Raw genomic sequence first — 18,162 nt, forward strand, 5'->3', positions numbered from 1 at the left:
GCAATAATACAACGATGAAGACAGTCCATCTGTGTAGATGTAGCACAGACGTAGATACTTTATCGTGCTCTGTGTATAAAAATGTAAGATTTATTTATTGCAGCTAACGCCTTTTATTAACATGGTAACGGTTTTATTTTGTTCTGGCACCTTTACATTTATGATCAACACAGTTTGATTTTCCTTTCTTTTATTGAATGGAACCACTTTATCAAACACTTTTAAAATCATAATAGGTTTTATGGGCTAATGGGGTCGACGGATTTTTATTTATTAAAATATTTGTAGTAACGAGCAGTTGTTTTGCTGTCATAATACTAAAAAAAAGCTGCAAGAACAATGCTGGTTATTACACTAAATATTAGTGTAATGACGTTCATATGACAATCGAGTAAAATTGTTTTCGCGCTGTTTATTCCTACTTATAATCGAACTTATAGTAGTTAAAAAAGAAAGAAAGAAAGAAAAAGTAAAAACATCCCAATAGAAAACAAGCAACACTTGACAGCTGCAATTTTCTCTAGCTCCATGCAATACCATTGCACAGCTGAGCCCACTGCCCAAATAAAAATTTATAAGAAGGCTTTGAAAGAGCAAAATGTGCAACCTACACATATTGCACCATACCATTAAAAATATGTATATTAAAATGATCACCAAGCCTTAGTGTGACCAAGAAAAGGCAGTCATTCATTATTCTTCTTATTACTATTATGTGAATGCAAATTGGTTTTATCATTGAATTACAAGTAGACTATAAATGTAAAGGGCCCACACACATAGTATGACATCTAAAAATCATAGTATTACGCCGTAGTTTTAGCCACATACATAATAACATTGCATGTGAACAATAACCATATTGACTAGAATGTAGGCCTACATATTTTGCAGGTGAATCTAAAGTAGCAAAGTACCGCTTTTGTTATCCCTGTTGTTGTTGTTTTTTAACATATGTCTTTTCATGCCTTCAGCACATGCTCCCTGAGTTAAACCATTCATCGTGAAACATCTGGCGTTCTCAGAAGTGTCATTTGCAGCATGCTTCAGCAGAAAGCCGGAAGGTCTCTATCGCTGAACCAGTTCGTTTTCGAGATCAGTGCATGGGTGGACCTACTTTTGAAGTTACTGATAAAATGTGTTCATGTTTGCAGAAGATAAGACTTGAAATCCACCCTTTCTCTACAGCAATCGTAGCTTGGTCAAATATTAATGCCTATGTGTTTTATCACTCCCATACAGTCTGAGAAGTCTTATTAATTAAATGTCAATATTGGCACCGTGGACAAAAATCACTGCCATTCTTAAAGTAAGTCATTTATCAGCTGTGCGCCATCAGCACTCTTAACCCAAAACCCCCAAAGCCCTACTTAATGGCTCGAAACATGCTTCAAGTAGCCTAGAGCGTGTTGTAACTGTTTCTTTATTTTATGAATATGCGTTTCAAAAACGTTGTCTGAAAGACCCCGGATACAAAACATAATAATAAAAAAAAAATGCAAAGAAAGACTACACTGTAAAAAAAAATAAAAAATTGCGATGCCTTTTCTTTTATTTTTGTTTTATTTTCAGTGTCTTCCTCCTAAAATTAAGGACAAACATTTACACTAATAGACAAATGTATTAAACTGCGATGTGAATGTAAGACACACCATTCTCAACATTGATGAGGATCAACAAAAGTTAAGTAAAAATATAAACTCTGATCCATATGACAGCTAACTGACAGTGACAACAGCAGCAGCATAAATTAAGCCAGTAACATGTAAAACTGATTAGGCCTATATTTAAAAAATAAAAATGTTTTTAAGCTGCAATGCATACTGGGAACTTGCACAATATTGTTCAACATAAAACTGTTTGTTCAGATGACTCAATATCGGAGAATATTTGGACAAGTTGTGAACAAAGACTTGAGGTTAATAAAATGTTTGCTAGCGACATGTTTAGAGTATTCTTGTTCAGCTCGCACAAAATAATAAACGGACTCCTACTACTAAAAATTGTTTGTTCAGGCTGCTTTTTTTACATTTGTTAGAATAACTTTTTGCAAGTTGTTTTCTTTTGCAGTGTGAATATTCATGCATTCATTCATTCATTGGTTTGTTTGTTTAATTTATATGATATTTCTTTGTTTGTTTGTTACATTATCTATCTTGCATAACTTATGTGCAGTCGACCATAGCTGTGGTAAAATAATTTAGGTAATATCGGTTAAACTTACATAAGGGAACACGTCACCTAAAAGTTTTCCCTCAGTAAACTCCTAATTTGCTGCTTATTGATAGTAAGGTAGCTGTTTGTATTAGTTATGTTTATGTATTGGGTTTAAGTATACTAATAACCAGCCCATATGCTAATAATAGGCATGCTATAGCCCAGACAACTAGTTAATGATGAATGTTTCCTAATCTAAAGTGTTACCATAATATCTCTTTTAATGAAGCTCAAATAAAAATACCAAAACCATTTTATTTTTAATTTTTAAAATACTAATAGCTGTTAATTTACACGTACAGCATAGGAACCTCCAGAAATGAAACAGACATAGCCTACAATGTCACAACCAGTTTAAAGTTTCTGAAATGGACGGTGTTTGAATAATAGATACACTAAATGTATACATGAAGCTTGATTCACACACAGCTGTCTTGTTTATCAAGTTTCAAGAACCCTCGTGCTCTTCTTGGGAGGTGGAGTCATTTTTTTATCTTTCAAAACAATGCTCTTCTCTCCTTTAAAAAGCCCTGCCAAAAAACACAGCTACGTTGAAGTTTTTTTGGCAGCCTATCCAAAACTAATCTAGTCACCATGAGTCTTTCTGCAAAGGACAAATTGGCGGTGAAGACCTTCTTCGACAAAGTTGCCCCTAAGGCGGAGGACATTGGCAAAGAGGCTCTGGCCAGGTAATTTGAGCTGCAGTTTCTGCATAAACGAACGGACTTTTATAACATAGGCTGCTATTATATCTCTTTTGTTTTGAATCGTTTCAGGACTCTGTTCGTTTACCCTCAGACGAAGACCTACTTCTCCCATTGGGCAGACCTGAGCCCCGACTCACCTAATGTGAAAAAACATGGGCTGACCATAATGAAGGGCGTCCTCAGCGCTGTCGAGCTGATGGATGATCTCAAGGGGGGTCTGCTCACCCTCAGCGAGCTTCACGCCTTCATGCTTCGCGTGGACCCCGCTAACTTCAAGGTACTTCAAGGTTTTGCTGAAAACGTTTGTCTAAGAATTTCCTTTTAAACTTAATACAGTCTAGCCTATTAACAACCGAATCTTCTTTTTTTCCTTTTTTTTTTGTCAGATCATCACTCACAACCTCCTCGTTGTGCTCTCAATGATGTTTCCTGAAGATTTCACTGCTGAGCTGCATGTTTCAATGGATAAGTTCCTCGCTCAGGTCAGCCTGGCCCTGTCCGAGAAGTACCGCTAAAGTCGACACATTCATCTCCGAAGCGACACTGTTTTCGTCTTAATGAGGATGAAAATAATAAAATGAAATGTTTCAAATCAAGCTATATCTTTTGTCTCTTTTTTTTCACCACGGATCTGATATGTAGGGGTGGGTACACTTAACTCAGGATATAATTTGCCAAATTCAACTATGATGTATCAGTTAGTAACTTGGTAGTGATACCACAACAAATAAATAGACCCAACGAGTTAACTCAAATATTTGAATGAACGAATCAATAAAATAAAATAATAAACTAAAATTACATACACTGTTAACAAGTTCCCTGTATTTTTGTAGTAAGTTACTGGCAGCACGGTTGCCAGTAAGTTGCTGTATTTTGGTTTTACAGCAATGTACTGTAATGCAACTTTACAGTATATGTAGAACAGTACTGTATAACTAAAAAACAGTATTGTACTGTATTTTTACAGTACTTTGTAATTTTTGAACTATTTCTACTGTATTTTGCTTTAGTATATAGTTGGAATAGTGCATACATATAGTTAGTAAAATTATAATACTACTATACAATAGCAATACAAATCAAAAGGCAATCCAAACATATTTTCAAAAATATTTTTTATTAAAACATTTCAGAATATTTTAGTACTGCGTTTGCTACAAAGAGTAAAGTGCATCAGCAGTTTACAGCCATGAAAGCATTTTAAGTGTACAAGAATATAAAGGAAACAAACACATGCATCTTAAGGACTGGATTGCATGGTACTAAGGGAGAACTTGACTTAAAAATTAGCAAAAACAACAACAAGTGTCTCACAACCGTAACCCCTAACTGTACGGCAAGTGGTTGGTGGCAAACAGGTCACTGACCCTCTCTGTGAAGTCCTCCATTTAAACATCATTATGGACTGAATGAAGCGGTTGACATGCAGGGTTGATGGCCATCACTCTGCACCACCATCCTGAACTTCTGCTCACTCCCTCTCTACCAGTACATTTATTCCCATCAATGGTGAAACTGAAACACACACACAAAGACAAAACCTGTTATCCATGTATATATATCCTGTATATAACATGGATTGAGGAAAGTTTTATTGAAATAAAAAAAAGTGGCTTGACTACTTTGTAGCAGTTTTAAAATAAGAAATCTTCTAACATGTTGGTAGTGTTGTTGTTATTTATTTATTTATTTATTATCCTCTATTTTACCAGGAATTATCCCATTGAGATATAAATCTCTTCTACCAGGGAGTTCTGGCCAAAATGGCAGCTCAGAAAGTTTCACATACGGATTAGACACACATAAAACCAACAAATGCTACAAATATCATCCAACATCATATTACATTTTTTTTTTACATAAAACATTCACAAGTTTCTTCCAGGTAGAAATATTTAGAGATGGGATTGTTTCTAAGATCACAACACTCTGCATTTCATTCCATAGCCTAGGACCATCGGGGGAAAGGGCAGTTTTGCCGAACTCAGAGCATACTCTAGGAACAGTCAAATGCAATTTGTAAGAGTTTCTACTGCTAAAATTATTCGTATTATAAAGATTAAGAATATAAGATGGCAGTTTACCTAATAATGCCTTGCCAGTAAATAATAACATATGCATTTGTCTTCTTTGGTACACGGATGACCAACCAACTATTTTGAACAAAGTATAGTGATGGGAACAAAGATGTATTTGTCACAAATCGTATTGGCTTAAAGACTCTTTGACTCTTTTGTGTGGGCCACTTCTGCAGTTTGCCAGGTGGCTGAAGAGGGTGCATGGCTTTGGTGGCTGCTGGGAGACAGTGGATATCCTCTTTGCCCATACCTCCTGACACCTGTGCAGCATCCAGCCACCATTGCAGTTTAAACCATTTGTTTAATCTGACATAACATCTGTTAAATATTTTGTTTATTTGCCAATATGCCCCCTTCCCCGCAGACTTAAATAAACATTTAAAATATAAAAAAAAATACTTTTGCAAACAGTGTATATACTGTGTATGTATGTGTGTTTGTACAACACGTGTGTGTGTTTATATATATATATATATATATTTTATATATATATATATATATATATATATATATATATATACACATATATATATGTACACACACACACACACACACACATTTGTAGAGAATATTCTATATTCTAAATCTGTAAAAACAACAAAATCACTCACTTATTTATGGGTACATTTTTGTTACTTTATTTGGGTACATCAATTTAAAATACTGTGATTTGAGTGTTAACATTTAATATAAGTGAGAACCTCTAACATACTGTTTTACCAATATTTTTATATGAGAAATATGCGTTTATGTATGTTCTAAAATACTCAATTGACAAACACCTTTTCTTCGCGAAATGAAGGCTGCGTTCTAATCGGCATGATTAAGCCTTTCAGAGGGCACATCGAAGGGAGAATAATTGCGAGGACCATTCTGCTATATAGTTTCAAACTGAATTTGTGATTTCAGTTTGAAACTTTATAGCAATTATATTATATTCAATTATATATATTCAATTTATTTAAAGGTGAATTAGGTAAGATCTACGCACCACAACTTTCTTCCAAATCACTCAAAGTGGATGGTGAAATCTTCGAAAGGAATAGGGCATAGGGTCTATAACTCTGAATAGAACAAACCCCAGGTGCGGCGCAATCAAAGACGTCGACACCGCAAACTAACAACGATCTATGCCTCTAACCACAGGTGAAGAGCTGTCGTTCCAACGACACAAGTTTGCGATGCAGTTTGCGAATGTTCGTTTGAACTATGGTTTCGGGAAACACCGAATCGTTTAACTACGTTGGGAACAACGGAACTTGCGACCATAGTTGGCTAACGATACTTTTGGGAAATGCACCCCAGCACAGTACTGTTTATTATCTAGGCATGTGTAAAATATCATTTGTATTCAACATATCAGCTGTAATACTATGACCTGAGCGGAAACCTGATTGAAATTCATTTAAAATATTATTTTCCATTAAAAACTGTTCTACTTGGTCATTTACAAGAGATTCAAATACGTTCGCAATAACTGATAGCCTTGAAATAGGTATGTAATTGTCTAATTCAAAAGGGTCACCCCCTTTTAACAAAGGAAGAACCATAGCTGATTTCCATGCATGTGGAATTACATTTGAAGTTAAACTTAAATTAAACATAGCAGTAATTGGTTCCGCTATGAAATCTGCCGCACCTTTAAAAAATAAGGCTCTATATTATCCGGCCCTGCTGATTTTTTACAATCTAAATTTAATAATATAGGTCCAATATCAGCATGTAGTCCTCAGTGAAATTAAGTGGGTTTGTTATTTTCATATTTATTATTCTGCATCTTAAACGTGGGAATTCAACAAACGTTACTGATACAGAAGTTAGTTGTGTTTCAGTAATACGCCAGTCATTTTTAACGTGTTGCAGGTACCAGATCTACCCAAAAGACTAGCAGCTCAAAACACGGAAATTACCTTACCCTGCATTCAGCTTTTCAACAAGGCTTTCATTTGTTCTTTAAATAGCAAATAAACAGTTATTAATTGTTTATGGTGGGGTATTACAAATGAACCGGTGTACAGTACAGGTATGCAATCAAGCATACAACACACACAATGAAGTTCTCACAAACAATAAATAAACACCACCACGTGTAACTTTTGAGTTGAGACCTTATCATGGCTTCTTGTTGCCTATTTAGTGTTCAGGAAGGGTGGGGGAAATTAGACATAGAGGCTACTGTGCCAAGACTGTAAAAGATTCAAGTTTTCTTATCTGGTTAACCATTCATAATGCCTGTCATTGCACCTCTCCGCATCAGCACTGACTTTTAACTGCACGCAAAATGGAACCGAACATCTGTCACCGTATATCCTCCGAACAGCAGGTTTTTCTTTCAGGTATTTACATGTGATTGTGCGAACACAGCATATTAATGACTCTATCTCTTTATTGACATTTCACTGTAATTTCTGATATCAGGTATTTTTTTGTGTTTGTGTTAAATGTTTTTTTTTTTATTGAGTTTTGTTTATTTATTGATTGTGATTCTGTTTAGGTGTTTAATAAAAATGAAAAATATGCGGATGGCGCTGTCCAGTGCTGAAACAAGAAAGTCGTCGCTAAAAGGTTCTCCTTGTAAAATATTTCCATTTTTAAGATAGGCTTCCAAACGCAAAGTGTTAATTCCAAATTCAGATCTCTATAGTTAATAATACGAACAGACATCTAAGAATGAGGACAGATAAATCGCATGCAATGCAAACATCAGTAACAGAACAGCACTGATCAGAAATGTTTTGGGTTTTATTAATTGGAAGATGCACCATACATAAACCAAATGTTCAGTTAATGGTACTGTTTTCCAAGTGCAGAGACTACAACCAGAAACTTCTGCCATGCTGCTTGAATGTCCGGAGTGAAGACACGACCGAGCTGGAAAACCAAAACAATGGTCACGCAGTCACCGAGGAGCTTTGAGGAGAAAATTAGGTGATCAGAATTTCACATATACACTATGAAAAAATAAACGTTCTTATAAAGCAGAATGATTTCTAAGAGTAAAACAACGACCATTGTCAAGCGAGAATCGATATTTTTTACAAACAAGAGTACATATATTTTCAACTAAGTGGGGAAACAAATCTTAAACAATGGATCGTAAACTCTCAGTTTTATACTTTTCTGAGAGCTATTGCTTTCAAGTTTTTATTTTAGATGTTGTTTCCAAATGTCTTACCGCTGCAATATTTTAAAAAGTGGCTGAACTGTGCGCTCCATTATCTACGCTTAAGTGAAACCGCCCACAGTCAAGAACGTCTCTTGATAACAGGCCATTTCAAAGATAGCACACGTTTTCTCAGCGAGGCGTGTCAAGAATTATACAATGTTTAATTGACAATTTAAAAAAAAGTAATTCATATTTAATTAATTTTAAGCAAAATTAAAGGAGTAAGGAGTAAAGTTAAAAGTTTAAGGGTTATTTTTGGTTTTACGAAAAATAGTGTTGTAGCTACATATTTTGAGTCCCTCTTTATAAGTTGTAGTATTCTGTAGTTTTGCAGTAACCTCGAAAATTAAAACAAAAAGTAAAACAAAATCTGTAGGAGTATCGCCTTACGGTATTCAATGATTTAATAATGATATTATTACATTAATCGACTTCCGTTTAATGAATTGCTACTTCATTTGAATAAGTGGATTTAAAAAAAGAAAGTATTTAATGAGAAATAAGTGGAATATTTTGGCAATCTGATAAGTCATCTTTGGGGGTGAGAGGAGGGTCTTTGGGTGTATCTTCCTGGTGGCAGTATAAAACCGTCAGTCCTCTTGTCAGAAGCCTACAGAAGTTTGCTGCAAAGTCATCCTTCCACGATGAGTCTCTCTGCCAAAGACAAAGCTGCCGTCAAAGACCTTTGGGCCAAAATCTCAGGAAGGGCTGATGACATTGGTCAGGATGCTCTTTCTAGGTAAGGTTATTAATGGCGTGTTGTAATAAGCTACGTCATAATGTTTTCTTCGGGCATATATATATATCTGCAATTGGGGAAGTCGTGGCCTAATGGTTAGAGAGTCGGACTCGCAATCCAAGGGTTGTGAGTTCGAGTCTCGGGCCGGCAGGAATTGTGGGTGGGGGGAGTGAATGTACAGCGCTCTCTCCACCCTCAATACCACGACTGAGGTGCCCTTGAGCAAGGCATCGAACCCCCAACTGCTCCCCGGGCGCCGCAGCATAAAAATGGCTGCCCACTGCTCCGGGTGTGTGTTCACGGTGTGTGTGTGCACTTTGGATGGGTTAAAAACAGAGCACGAATTCCGAGTATGGGTCCCCATACTTGGCTGTATGTCACGTCACTTTCACTTTCACTTTCAATTCAATTCACTGTGTCTGTCTAGGATGTTGGTGGTCTACCCCCAGACCAAAACCTATTTCTCTCACTGGAAAGACCTGAGCCCCGGCTCTGCCCCAGTGAGGAAGCACGGTAAGACTGTGATGAGCGGCGTCGCTGAGGCTGTCAGCAAAATCGATGACCTTACCTCTGGGCTCCTGAACCTCAGCGAGCTTCATGCTTTCCAGCTGCGTATTGACCCCGCCAATTTCAAGGTAAGTGCAACGAAATTCACCTTTAGTCAACTCCGCTTCTGTCTTACTCTCCTAGTCACGGCAACCTTTTGTTTCTTTTTTCCATAGATTCTGTCCCACAACATCCTCGTGGTTCTGGCCACTATGTTCCCCACCGATTTCACTCCAGAGGCCCATGTTACTATGGACAAGTTCCTCCGTGCTTTGTCTCTGGCTCTGTCCGAGAAGTACAGATAAGCGCATGTTGAGTGTCTTCGAGTCGGACCGCGTCAGACCAGATGAATGCCTGTATAAACATTCTGTCTTATTATGATGCAATAAATGATTATGAAAAACATTAACTAAGCGTCTTTGGTATATGTTTTTGCAAGTCATAAAATGTTTTTTTTTTTTTTTTTTTTTTTTTAAAGTCGCTGAATTTAATATTCACAAATGACAATATACTATATTCATTAATCATGCATTTTGTCATTTATTTTACAGGCTTTAGTTTAATATCTTAGACATTCATTGAACTGATCATTCATTCAATTTTTTTGTTTACTTTTTTACATTTGCCTAGTCTATTCGAGTACATAAAGTAGCTTTTTTAAACAAATGTGGGAACTTTTACTTCCACTCGGTTGAGATACTTGACTTTTAATTAAGTAAATTATATTGATTCAGTTCAATTTGCGCCATTTGGCTTCAGTTATGAACTTTTGAATTCTAATAAATAAGGTGTTTCTCGCTAAGTAAAAATATTTAAAAAGCTTTCTATTATAAGCTGTTTTTCAACGTCCAGTAGCCTATGTAAACAAGAGGGTCAAATCTCTCAAAAGTGTTCTTTGGTGCATTATCTTCATTTATTTACACCGAGAAACATAAATAATTATATATTACTTGTTATCATAATTATTTACTATAAATAAATGTATTATGTAATTATATATATAAATTATATATATATAGGCCTATATATATATATATATATATATATATATATATATATATGTGATGTTTGTTTGTTCAGGTAATAATTTATGAATTCCTTCGCTTTATTTTATGTATTTTTTATGTTTGTTGTTATATATAAGTCAAGCCTTGAAGTGCCCTTGAATCAGCACATCCAATCATAACACCCATTGTTAAAATAAAGCACTATTGCTTAAATAACATCAGTGAACTCTGCAAGAACAAGTCAATTGTATTTGGTTATGTTCGTCAGTAGCGTAGACGATTTCAACTTAAAATATGTTACCATTATATATATAGATAATTATTGAACAATTGGAACAACCGATGTTTGTCTTGTGTAGGATATTTGTGCTAATGTGTGTATCTGTTTTGGCTAAAATAACTGTAGGACTTTCAAACTCTATTACCTCTCTGAAAAGGTATCCTTATATTTCAATATACTATATATAGCTGATACTAATTGTAAATTATTTTAGTTGGAAATGGCACATTCTTTCACATAATGTATAAGAATATATGAATGAATAATTTGTGAATTCATGCGAATATAAAAGAACACAGGATACGCTGCTTATTGATACTGAAACATTTATTTGCTTCAGCTCAGATCATTTTCTTTTGTTTAAACATCAGATGATCCCTGTGTAACAGTCAAAGCAGGTTTAGTTTCTAGTGGTACTGTCTTCGAAGGGAGGAGATCACGACGGCGAGGAATTTCTGAAAAGCGGCCTGGACCTCAGGTGTGAATGCAGCGCCAAGTTGAGCGGCAACAACGATGGTTAAGCAGTCACCCAAAAGCTGTGGGAGGACACAAGGGTGTCAGTGTCATATAGACAGACGGGATGCATGAACACTGAGGTCAGAACAAGTCTTGGTAATGAACATTATTATTAACTTACCCTGAAGTTGTCAGGATCTACGTGGAGCTTCTCGGAGTGCAGCACACTTAGTTCAGCATAGGCGGCTTTGATGTCATCCATGTTCTTCACGGCTTTGTCCAGGCCATGGAGCACGACTTTACCGTGTGCTGCAACCATGGGGTTTCCCAAGATGGCAGCGGCATTGTACAGGTTTCCAAAATTGCCGAAGTACCGCTGGGTCCAGGGGTAAACGATAAGACATCTACAAGCCAGAACGAAGACATTCATTCATCATTTTATTAGGGCGCTGTTTGTAAACTAGTTGCCTGCTTTAAGTTAATGCCAGGACTCAATACCTTGCCAGAGCTTGTTGACCAACCACTTCGTAGTTCATCTTGGAGAAGATGTCCTGGATGGTGGTCCTCTCAAAGTCTGTCCACACAACCATGTTTCCGACTTTAGATGTTCAGACTGACTGCCTTTAACAGATGCTAAAGAATGCTGTGAAGAGAGAGAGTCTCCTTGCGGTACTTTTAAATGCGCTTCATCACCCCACCCCTTGACAGGCTATTGGGTGACAAGATTGTGGGTTGGTTCAACCACGTCCACCCAAGAGATGCATATCATAGCCTGCTTTTTTTAAAGACTAAATCTAAAAAGTTAATTCTAACAATAGTTTAGATTAAAAAAAAAATACCAATGAGATAACGGGATTCTGTTTTTAACTTATTTTAATGTGTCAGCATTTCTAAAGTACAATTGTAGCTATTAATCAGATTATATAGATTGCATATGAGACATAAATAAAAAATACATATGATAGAATACTTTTATAAATAGGGAATTCTGAACATTTTAGTTTTGTTGAACTGTTTGTTCCATAATTATCAACACGTGTTCTGCATAAGACTCAAAAACTATGTAATTTATTCATGTGGTGTTTCTTTCAGTTGTCTACTAATTAAACAAATTATGAATAACAATAAATAGTTTATATTTTCTACAGTTAGTTCATAAAGACTTTTGCTACAGTTCCCATACAACTGAAACACTCTTGTTTAATGCTTTAAAGTAGCCTAACTTATTTTGAGTGTAAAAGTGTCTTATTTTTCGACAAAAAGAAATAAAGTCCTTTCAGCTCTTCATTTTATTACTGTACTTTATCATATACAACATAATAAGTTCCCATTTAAGCAGAACATCTCAGGTTTGAATAGCCATCAGTACTGGTAACAGGTTATCAGTAAATAACTGAACAATTGATGAAGAGTTCACATAGGAATAGCTAATTTCTAAAACGTTGAACAATAGACTATTGTCAATCTAGTGTCAATAGTTTTACATTAGCCCAAAGACATTAAAAATCAGCTGATCGTACGACCGTACAAGTCAAATGACATTTCATTGAGCAGGTAAGTGAGTAATTCACTCATACTCATTAGTTACTCCGCTTATATTTTATTTAATTATTATTTGTGGAGTCAGCTGCAGTTGTGGCCTCCATCAGTTCGGTACAGTTGATACTTTATTTGTGTTTTCAGCTGCAGTTGTGGCCTCCATCAGTTCGGTACAGTTGATACAGTGTGTTTATTCTTTATTAATTAGTTTAAAAACACAACACCAGCTCATAAGACACGTTACCCCCCTTTTTCAGTCCCAGTTGGTCCACATGCACGCAGACGAGCTCACGTCAGGTGAGAAGGATACACAAGAAGTCTTTATCAGTTGGGCCCCTCGACGGACATAATCAGCCTCTCCAATCGCTTTATTGCTTCCACAGTTATTGGTTGCATCGGTCAAGAGCTCTCCTAACCCGAAGTCGCATCCCTGACTGTCTACACATTTACCCCACCACTGACTATCTATCTTCACCGCCGGAGATACTAATTATCCCGAGCGGCCGTCTCGCGTTTCCCCACAAGTGAGAGCTCCCCAAATCGCTCCCGAACAATACTCAAACCATCCTTAAATAATCATCATCTCCTCCCACATCAGCTGTACACATTAATTTAATTAAGCAACACCCATTTATTCACTCATTAATTTAATTAAGCAAAATCACACCTAAATTCCAATCACTTCCTTCTATTCATCACATGATACAGTGTGTTTCATCTGTACCCCTGTCCCCGCTGACACCCCGGACATTTCTCTAATTTGCACGAAAACACCGAAGAGCAATATGTTATGAAACATTTTCTGAGGAGAGATAACAGGCATCAAAGGTCCGTCTTTCTCATAAAATGACAAGCAGATATTCCATGTAAAAGAGAGGCGGTGAACTAAAAATCGTATCCCTAAAATTAGACATTGTTCGATATCTTTGGATTAGAGTATCGTGCATCCTTTTAATCTCGAATTGAAGAGGGCCCTACCATGCACGTGTGGAGCAAAAATCATGGGTCGACTCTGATGTACAGGATAAAAGTTATTCGATGTGTTTCAACTGTCCCTCGGTTCCAGTTGTATGCCTACATATATTTTTAATTGCTTGTTGTGTGGAAAGCTGTTTCAGTATCCCAATAAACAAACAAAAAGTTTATAGGAGTATCACCGTATTCATTCGAGTTATAGGTGGTTATTTATTAGCTACGTTAATTTATTTCAATTGAATGAATTGCTAATTAATTAAATGAAGTGGATAAAAAAAAATGTCATGAGAAAAAAAGTGGAATATTTTAGCAATCTTCCACAGTCTGATAAGCCATCTTTTGGGGTGAGAGGAGGGTCTTGGGTGTATCTTCCTGGTGGCAGTATAAAACCGTCAGTCCTCTTGTCAGAAGCCTACAGAAGTCTGCTGCAAAGTCATCCTTCCAAGATGAGTCTCTCTGCCAAAGACAAAGCTGCCGTCAAAGACCTTTGGGCCAAAATCTCGGGAAAGGCTGATGACATTGGTCAGGATGCTCTTTCTAGGTAAGGTTATTAATGGCGTGTTGTTATAAGCTAGGTCATAATGTATTCTTCGGGCATATATATCTGCAATTCAATTTACTGTGTCTGTCTAGGATGTTGGTGGTCTACCCACAGACCAAAACCTATTTCTCTCACTGGAAAGACCTGAGCCCCGGCTCTGCCCCAGTGAGGAAGCACGGGAAGACTGTGATGAGCGGCGTCGCTGAGGCTGTCAGCAAAATCGATGACCTTACCTCTGGGCTCCTGAACCTCAGCGAGCTTCATGCTTTCCAGCTGCGTATTGACCCCGCCAATTTCAAGGTAAACGCAACGAAATTCACCTTTAGTCAACTCCGCTTCTGTCTTACTCTCCTAGTCACGGCAACCTTTTGTTTCGTTTTTCCATAGATTCTGTCCCACAACATCCTCGTGGTTCTGGCCACTATGTTCCCCACCGATTTCACTCCAGAGGCCCATGTTGCTATGGACAAGTTCCTCTGTGCTTTGTCTCTTGCTCTGTCCGAGAAGTACAGATAAGCGCATGTTGAGTGTCTTCGATTCGGACCGCGTCAGACCAGATGAATGCCTGTATAAACATTCTGTCTTATTATGATGCAATAAATTATTATGAAAAACATTAACTAAGCGTCATTGGTGCATGTTTTTGTCATACATCAGTCAGTGTTTTAAAAGCACCTCAGTTGTCATAACGTGAGGACAGCTATTGCGAATGGTGAGAGACTAGTCTCACATCAGAACACAAATATTGCAGCGGTTTCATTCATTTTATAGAACTACCAGCCAACGATCATATGTTGCTTTATCTGTGTTGACACTCATTTGAGCAGTTTTACTACAAAAGTCTAAAGTCTTACATTTACAAAACAAATAAACAAATACATAAATAAAAACATAAAACAACCAAACCGCATAAACAAACAAACTACAAAATAAATTAACCCAATCAATAAACTTTAAATAAAGAAACATATTGCTAAATAATTTCTCAAACTTAAGGATAAGTGGAGGCAGAGGTGTAATTGAACTTCATCAGAGTACTATAATTTTAGAGGGTTTTACAGTTTGCTTTTAAATCTTCAACGTACAAAGTGCATATTTCACTAACCAGCAGCAGTTCTGGCTTATTTTGTGCCCTCAATTGGTGTTTAACTTTTTTCATTGTGGTTCTTTGCTCTGTTTTTTTTTGTTTCAAAGGTTTTTCAAAATTAATTCCATGTAGTTTTCAAATAAGCCTGAAGGACTTGATTAGTTGGATCAGGTTGAATCTAAACGCTGCAGGGTTCCGGCCCTCTCATTGAGTTTGACACCCCCAAGGGGGTAACAATACATATAAAAATACATGTAAAAAAGACGAAACAGTATAACATGTTGATATATGTTATTGCAGATGTAGAAATATAGCCAACAACAACAAATGCAGTAATTTAAGTATTTTAATTGTGCATATTAACATTATTCACTTAACTTAAATAACTAGGGTATTGAATTATGTAATAAATAACTAGAGAACTGACAGACTAAAAATCAGATTGCTTCCATTTAGTGTGAATACTCTTCCTCTGAAAAATAGCCCCTCTCTGGTCTTTGTTGATGCAAGGACAAAGTTGAGCCTCTACAAGCAATTATCTGTGCGAAAGGAGAGCCGAGAGAACGCTATATTTGAGAGCGCGCGTGCAGTGTTGTGCAAGAACGAATGAAATCTGCCTGCAAATGGTTAGATTCGTGCTTGCGCATTACATGCATGCACTATCGCTCTACAATAATAAGCTCTCGATATTTTGTCATTAAAATAACACCATAGAAATTGCCTAAAATTAGTAGGTATAAAGAAGACAACAGTGTCTGAAAGCTGCGTGCGCGTGCGGTCCCGCATTTCAGCCTTCGGCGCGTTTCTGCCCAAGACGACTGGCTGACTACTGCCTATGGCAGGATCGGGTTGTGTAACTGTCACTGATCATTACAACAAAAATATATCCACTCTGTAAAAGATACATAGTTTTGACCATCGTACTGAGCTCATCTGGTTTAACGTTTATTCAAAATAAACAATGAAATTGCAACGTAAACAATTTCAACGTAAAATAGTCACAGGTAGACGTCTTTAACCTATTACAGTTTATTTTGATAACTTATTATAGCCATCATTAAAAATTAATTAGATTTTATTCCGAATGTGAACATGGTCGACGATTATCCGTCTGTAAATAATTAGTATTTACATAGCCTAGCTAATAGCCTATAGTATTCAAATATCAAAAAATCATTTGTTGCTGAATGTTTTTCATATTAATATTTAATATCCACATAGACATAGCGATATATACATTACAACATCAAACGTTACCATTTTTTATATAAACAATTATTGAACAACCGATGTTTGTCTTGTGTTAGGCTATTTGTGTTAATATTTGTATCTGTTTAGCCAAATAACTGGTAAACTCTGTTGCCTGTCTGAAAAGTCATCCTTATATTTCAGTATACTATATGGGCTCATTATAAATGATTTTAGTTGGAAATGGCACATTATAGAATGTAAAAGAATATATGAATGAACAATGTGTGAATAAAGGAACACATACGCTGCATACGCTTGAATATTGAAACATTTATTTGCTTCAACTCAGAAGAACATTTTCTTTTGTTTTAACATCAGATGATCCTCTGTGTAACAGTCAAAGCAGGTTTGTTTCTAGTGGTACTGTCTTCGAAGGGAGGAGATCACGACGGCGAGGAATTTCTGAAAAGCGGCCTGGACCTCAGGTGTGAATGCAGCGCCAAGTTGAGCAGCAACAACGATGGTTAAGCAGTCACCCAAAAGCTGTGGGAGGACACAAGGGTGTCAGTGTCATATAGACAGACGGGATGCATGAACACTGAGGTCAGAACAAGTCTTGGTAATGAACATTATTATTAACTTACCCTGAAGTTGTCAGGATCTACGTGGAGCTTCTCGGAGTGCAGCACACTTAGTTCAGCATAGGCGGCTTTGATGTCATCCATGTTCTTCACGGCTTTGTCCAGGCCATGGAGCACGACTTTACCGTGTGCTGCAACCATGGGGTTTCCCAAGATGGCAGCGGCATTGTACAGGTTTCCAAAATTGCCGAAGTACCGCTGGGTCCAGGGGTAAACGATAAGACATCTACAAGCCAGAACGAAGACATTCATTCATCATTTTATTAGGGCGCTGTTTGTAAACTAGTTGCCTGCTTTAAGTTAATGCCAGGACTCAATACCTTGCCAGAGCTTGTTGTCCAACCACTTCGTAGTTCATCTTGGAGAAGATGTCCTGGATGGTGGTCCTCTCAAAGTCTGTCCACACAACCATGTTTCCGACTTTAGATGTTCAGACTGACTGCCTTTAACAGATGCTAAAGAATGCTGTGAAGAGAGAGAGTCTCATTGCGGTACTTTTAAATGCGCTTCATCACCCCACCCCTTGACAGGCTATTGGTGACAAGATTGTGGGTTGGTTCAACCACGTCCACCCAAGAGATGCCTATCATAGCATACTTTTTTCTTCTAATATCTGCAAATACTAAACCTAAACATTTATTTTAGCAATATTTTGCCTTCTTTAATATATATATATATATATATATATATATATATATATATATATATATATATATATATATATATATATATATATATATATATATATATATATATATTAATAATAATAACATGAAATAGAAACCACAATAGGTCCAATGAGTCTATACGGATTCTATTTTTAACTTATTTTAACCAGGCAACATTTATTAAGGAACAATTATTTTATTGGGATGATATGGATTGCAGATGGTGGACATAAGTAATAAATGAATATGATAGAATTTTTACGCATAGGAAATACTGAACATTTCTTCATATGATATTTCTTTCAGTTGTCTACTAAACAA

The 18,162-nt window shown here is 36.5% G+C and overlaps 5 protein-coding genes across 5 annotated transcripts; 3 read left to right on the top strand and 2 right to left on the bottom strand.

Annotated features, from left to right (window-relative positions):
* The first annotated feature begins 2,744 nt into the window (after positions 1-2,744).
* On the top strand, positions 2,745-3,520 carry LOC109056264 (hemoglobin subunit alpha-1-like). Its single transcript, XM_042718902.1, has 3 exons — positions 2,745-2,906; positions 2,994-3,201; positions 3,311-3,520. Exons 1-3 carry the CDS (start codon positions 2,812-2,814, stop codon positions 3,437-3,439), a joined length of 432 nt encoding a protein of 143 aa, XP_042574836.1. The 5' UTR covers positions 2,745-2,811; the 3' UTR covers positions 3,440-3,520.
* A 5,233-nt stretch (positions 3,521-8,753) lies between these two features.
* Positions 8,754-9,865, top strand: LOC109056211 (hemoglobin embryonic subunit alpha-like). The gene is made up of 3 exons (XM_019073446.2): positions 8,754-8,910; positions 9,338-9,545; positions 9,633-9,865. The coding sequence occupies exons 1-3, from the start codon at positions 8,816-8,818 to the stop codon at positions 9,759-9,761; spliced, it is 432 nt and encodes a 143-aa protein (XP_018928991.2). The 5' UTR covers positions 8,754-8,815; the 3' UTR covers positions 9,762-9,865.
* Positions 9,866-11,052: 1,187 nt separating this feature from the next.
* On the bottom strand, positions 11,053-11,858 carry LOC109056262 (hemoglobin subunit beta-like). Its single transcript, XM_042718911.1, has 3 exons — positions 11,698-11,858; positions 11,381-11,603; positions 11,053-11,279 (listed from the first exon to the last, which is right to left on the bottom strand). Exons 1-3 carry the CDS (start codon positions 11,787-11,789, stop codon positions 11,151-11,153), a joined length of 444 nt encoding a protein of 147 aa, XP_042574845.1. The 5' UTR covers positions 11,790-11,858; the 3' UTR covers positions 11,053-11,150.
* Positions 11,859-14,094: 2,236 nt separating this feature from the next.
* LOC109056261 (hemoglobin embryonic subunit alpha-like) lies at positions 14,095-14,874 on the top strand. The gene is made up of 3 exons (XM_042718931.1): positions 14,095-14,254; positions 14,347-14,554; positions 14,642-14,874. Exons 1-3 carry the CDS (start codon positions 14,160-14,162, stop codon positions 14,768-14,770), a joined length of 432 nt encoding a protein of 143 aa, XP_042574865.1. The 5' UTR covers positions 14,095-14,159; the 3' UTR covers positions 14,771-14,874.
* Positions 14,875-16,842: 1,968 nt separating this feature from the next.
* On the bottom strand, positions 16,843-17,652 carry LOC109056210 (hemoglobin subunit beta-like). Its single transcript, XM_042718941.1, has 3 exons — positions 17,494-17,652; positions 17,177-17,399; positions 16,843-17,075 (listed from the first exon to the last, which is right to left on the bottom strand). The coding sequence occupies exons 1-3, from the start codon at positions 17,583-17,585 to the stop codon at positions 16,947-16,949; spliced, it is 444 nt and encodes a 147-aa protein (XP_042574875.1). The 5' UTR covers positions 17,586-17,652; the 3' UTR covers positions 16,843-16,946.
* Positions 17,653-18,162: the final 510 nt, after the last annotated feature.

This window comes from Cyprinus carpio, chromosome A3, assembly GCF_018340385.1.
Source record: "Cyprinus carpio isolate SPL01 chromosome A3, ASM1834038v1, whole genome shotgun sequence".
NCBI classification, from domain to species: Eukaryota; Metazoa; Chordata; class Actinopteri; order Cypriniformes; family Cyprinidae; genus Cyprinus; species Cyprinus carpio.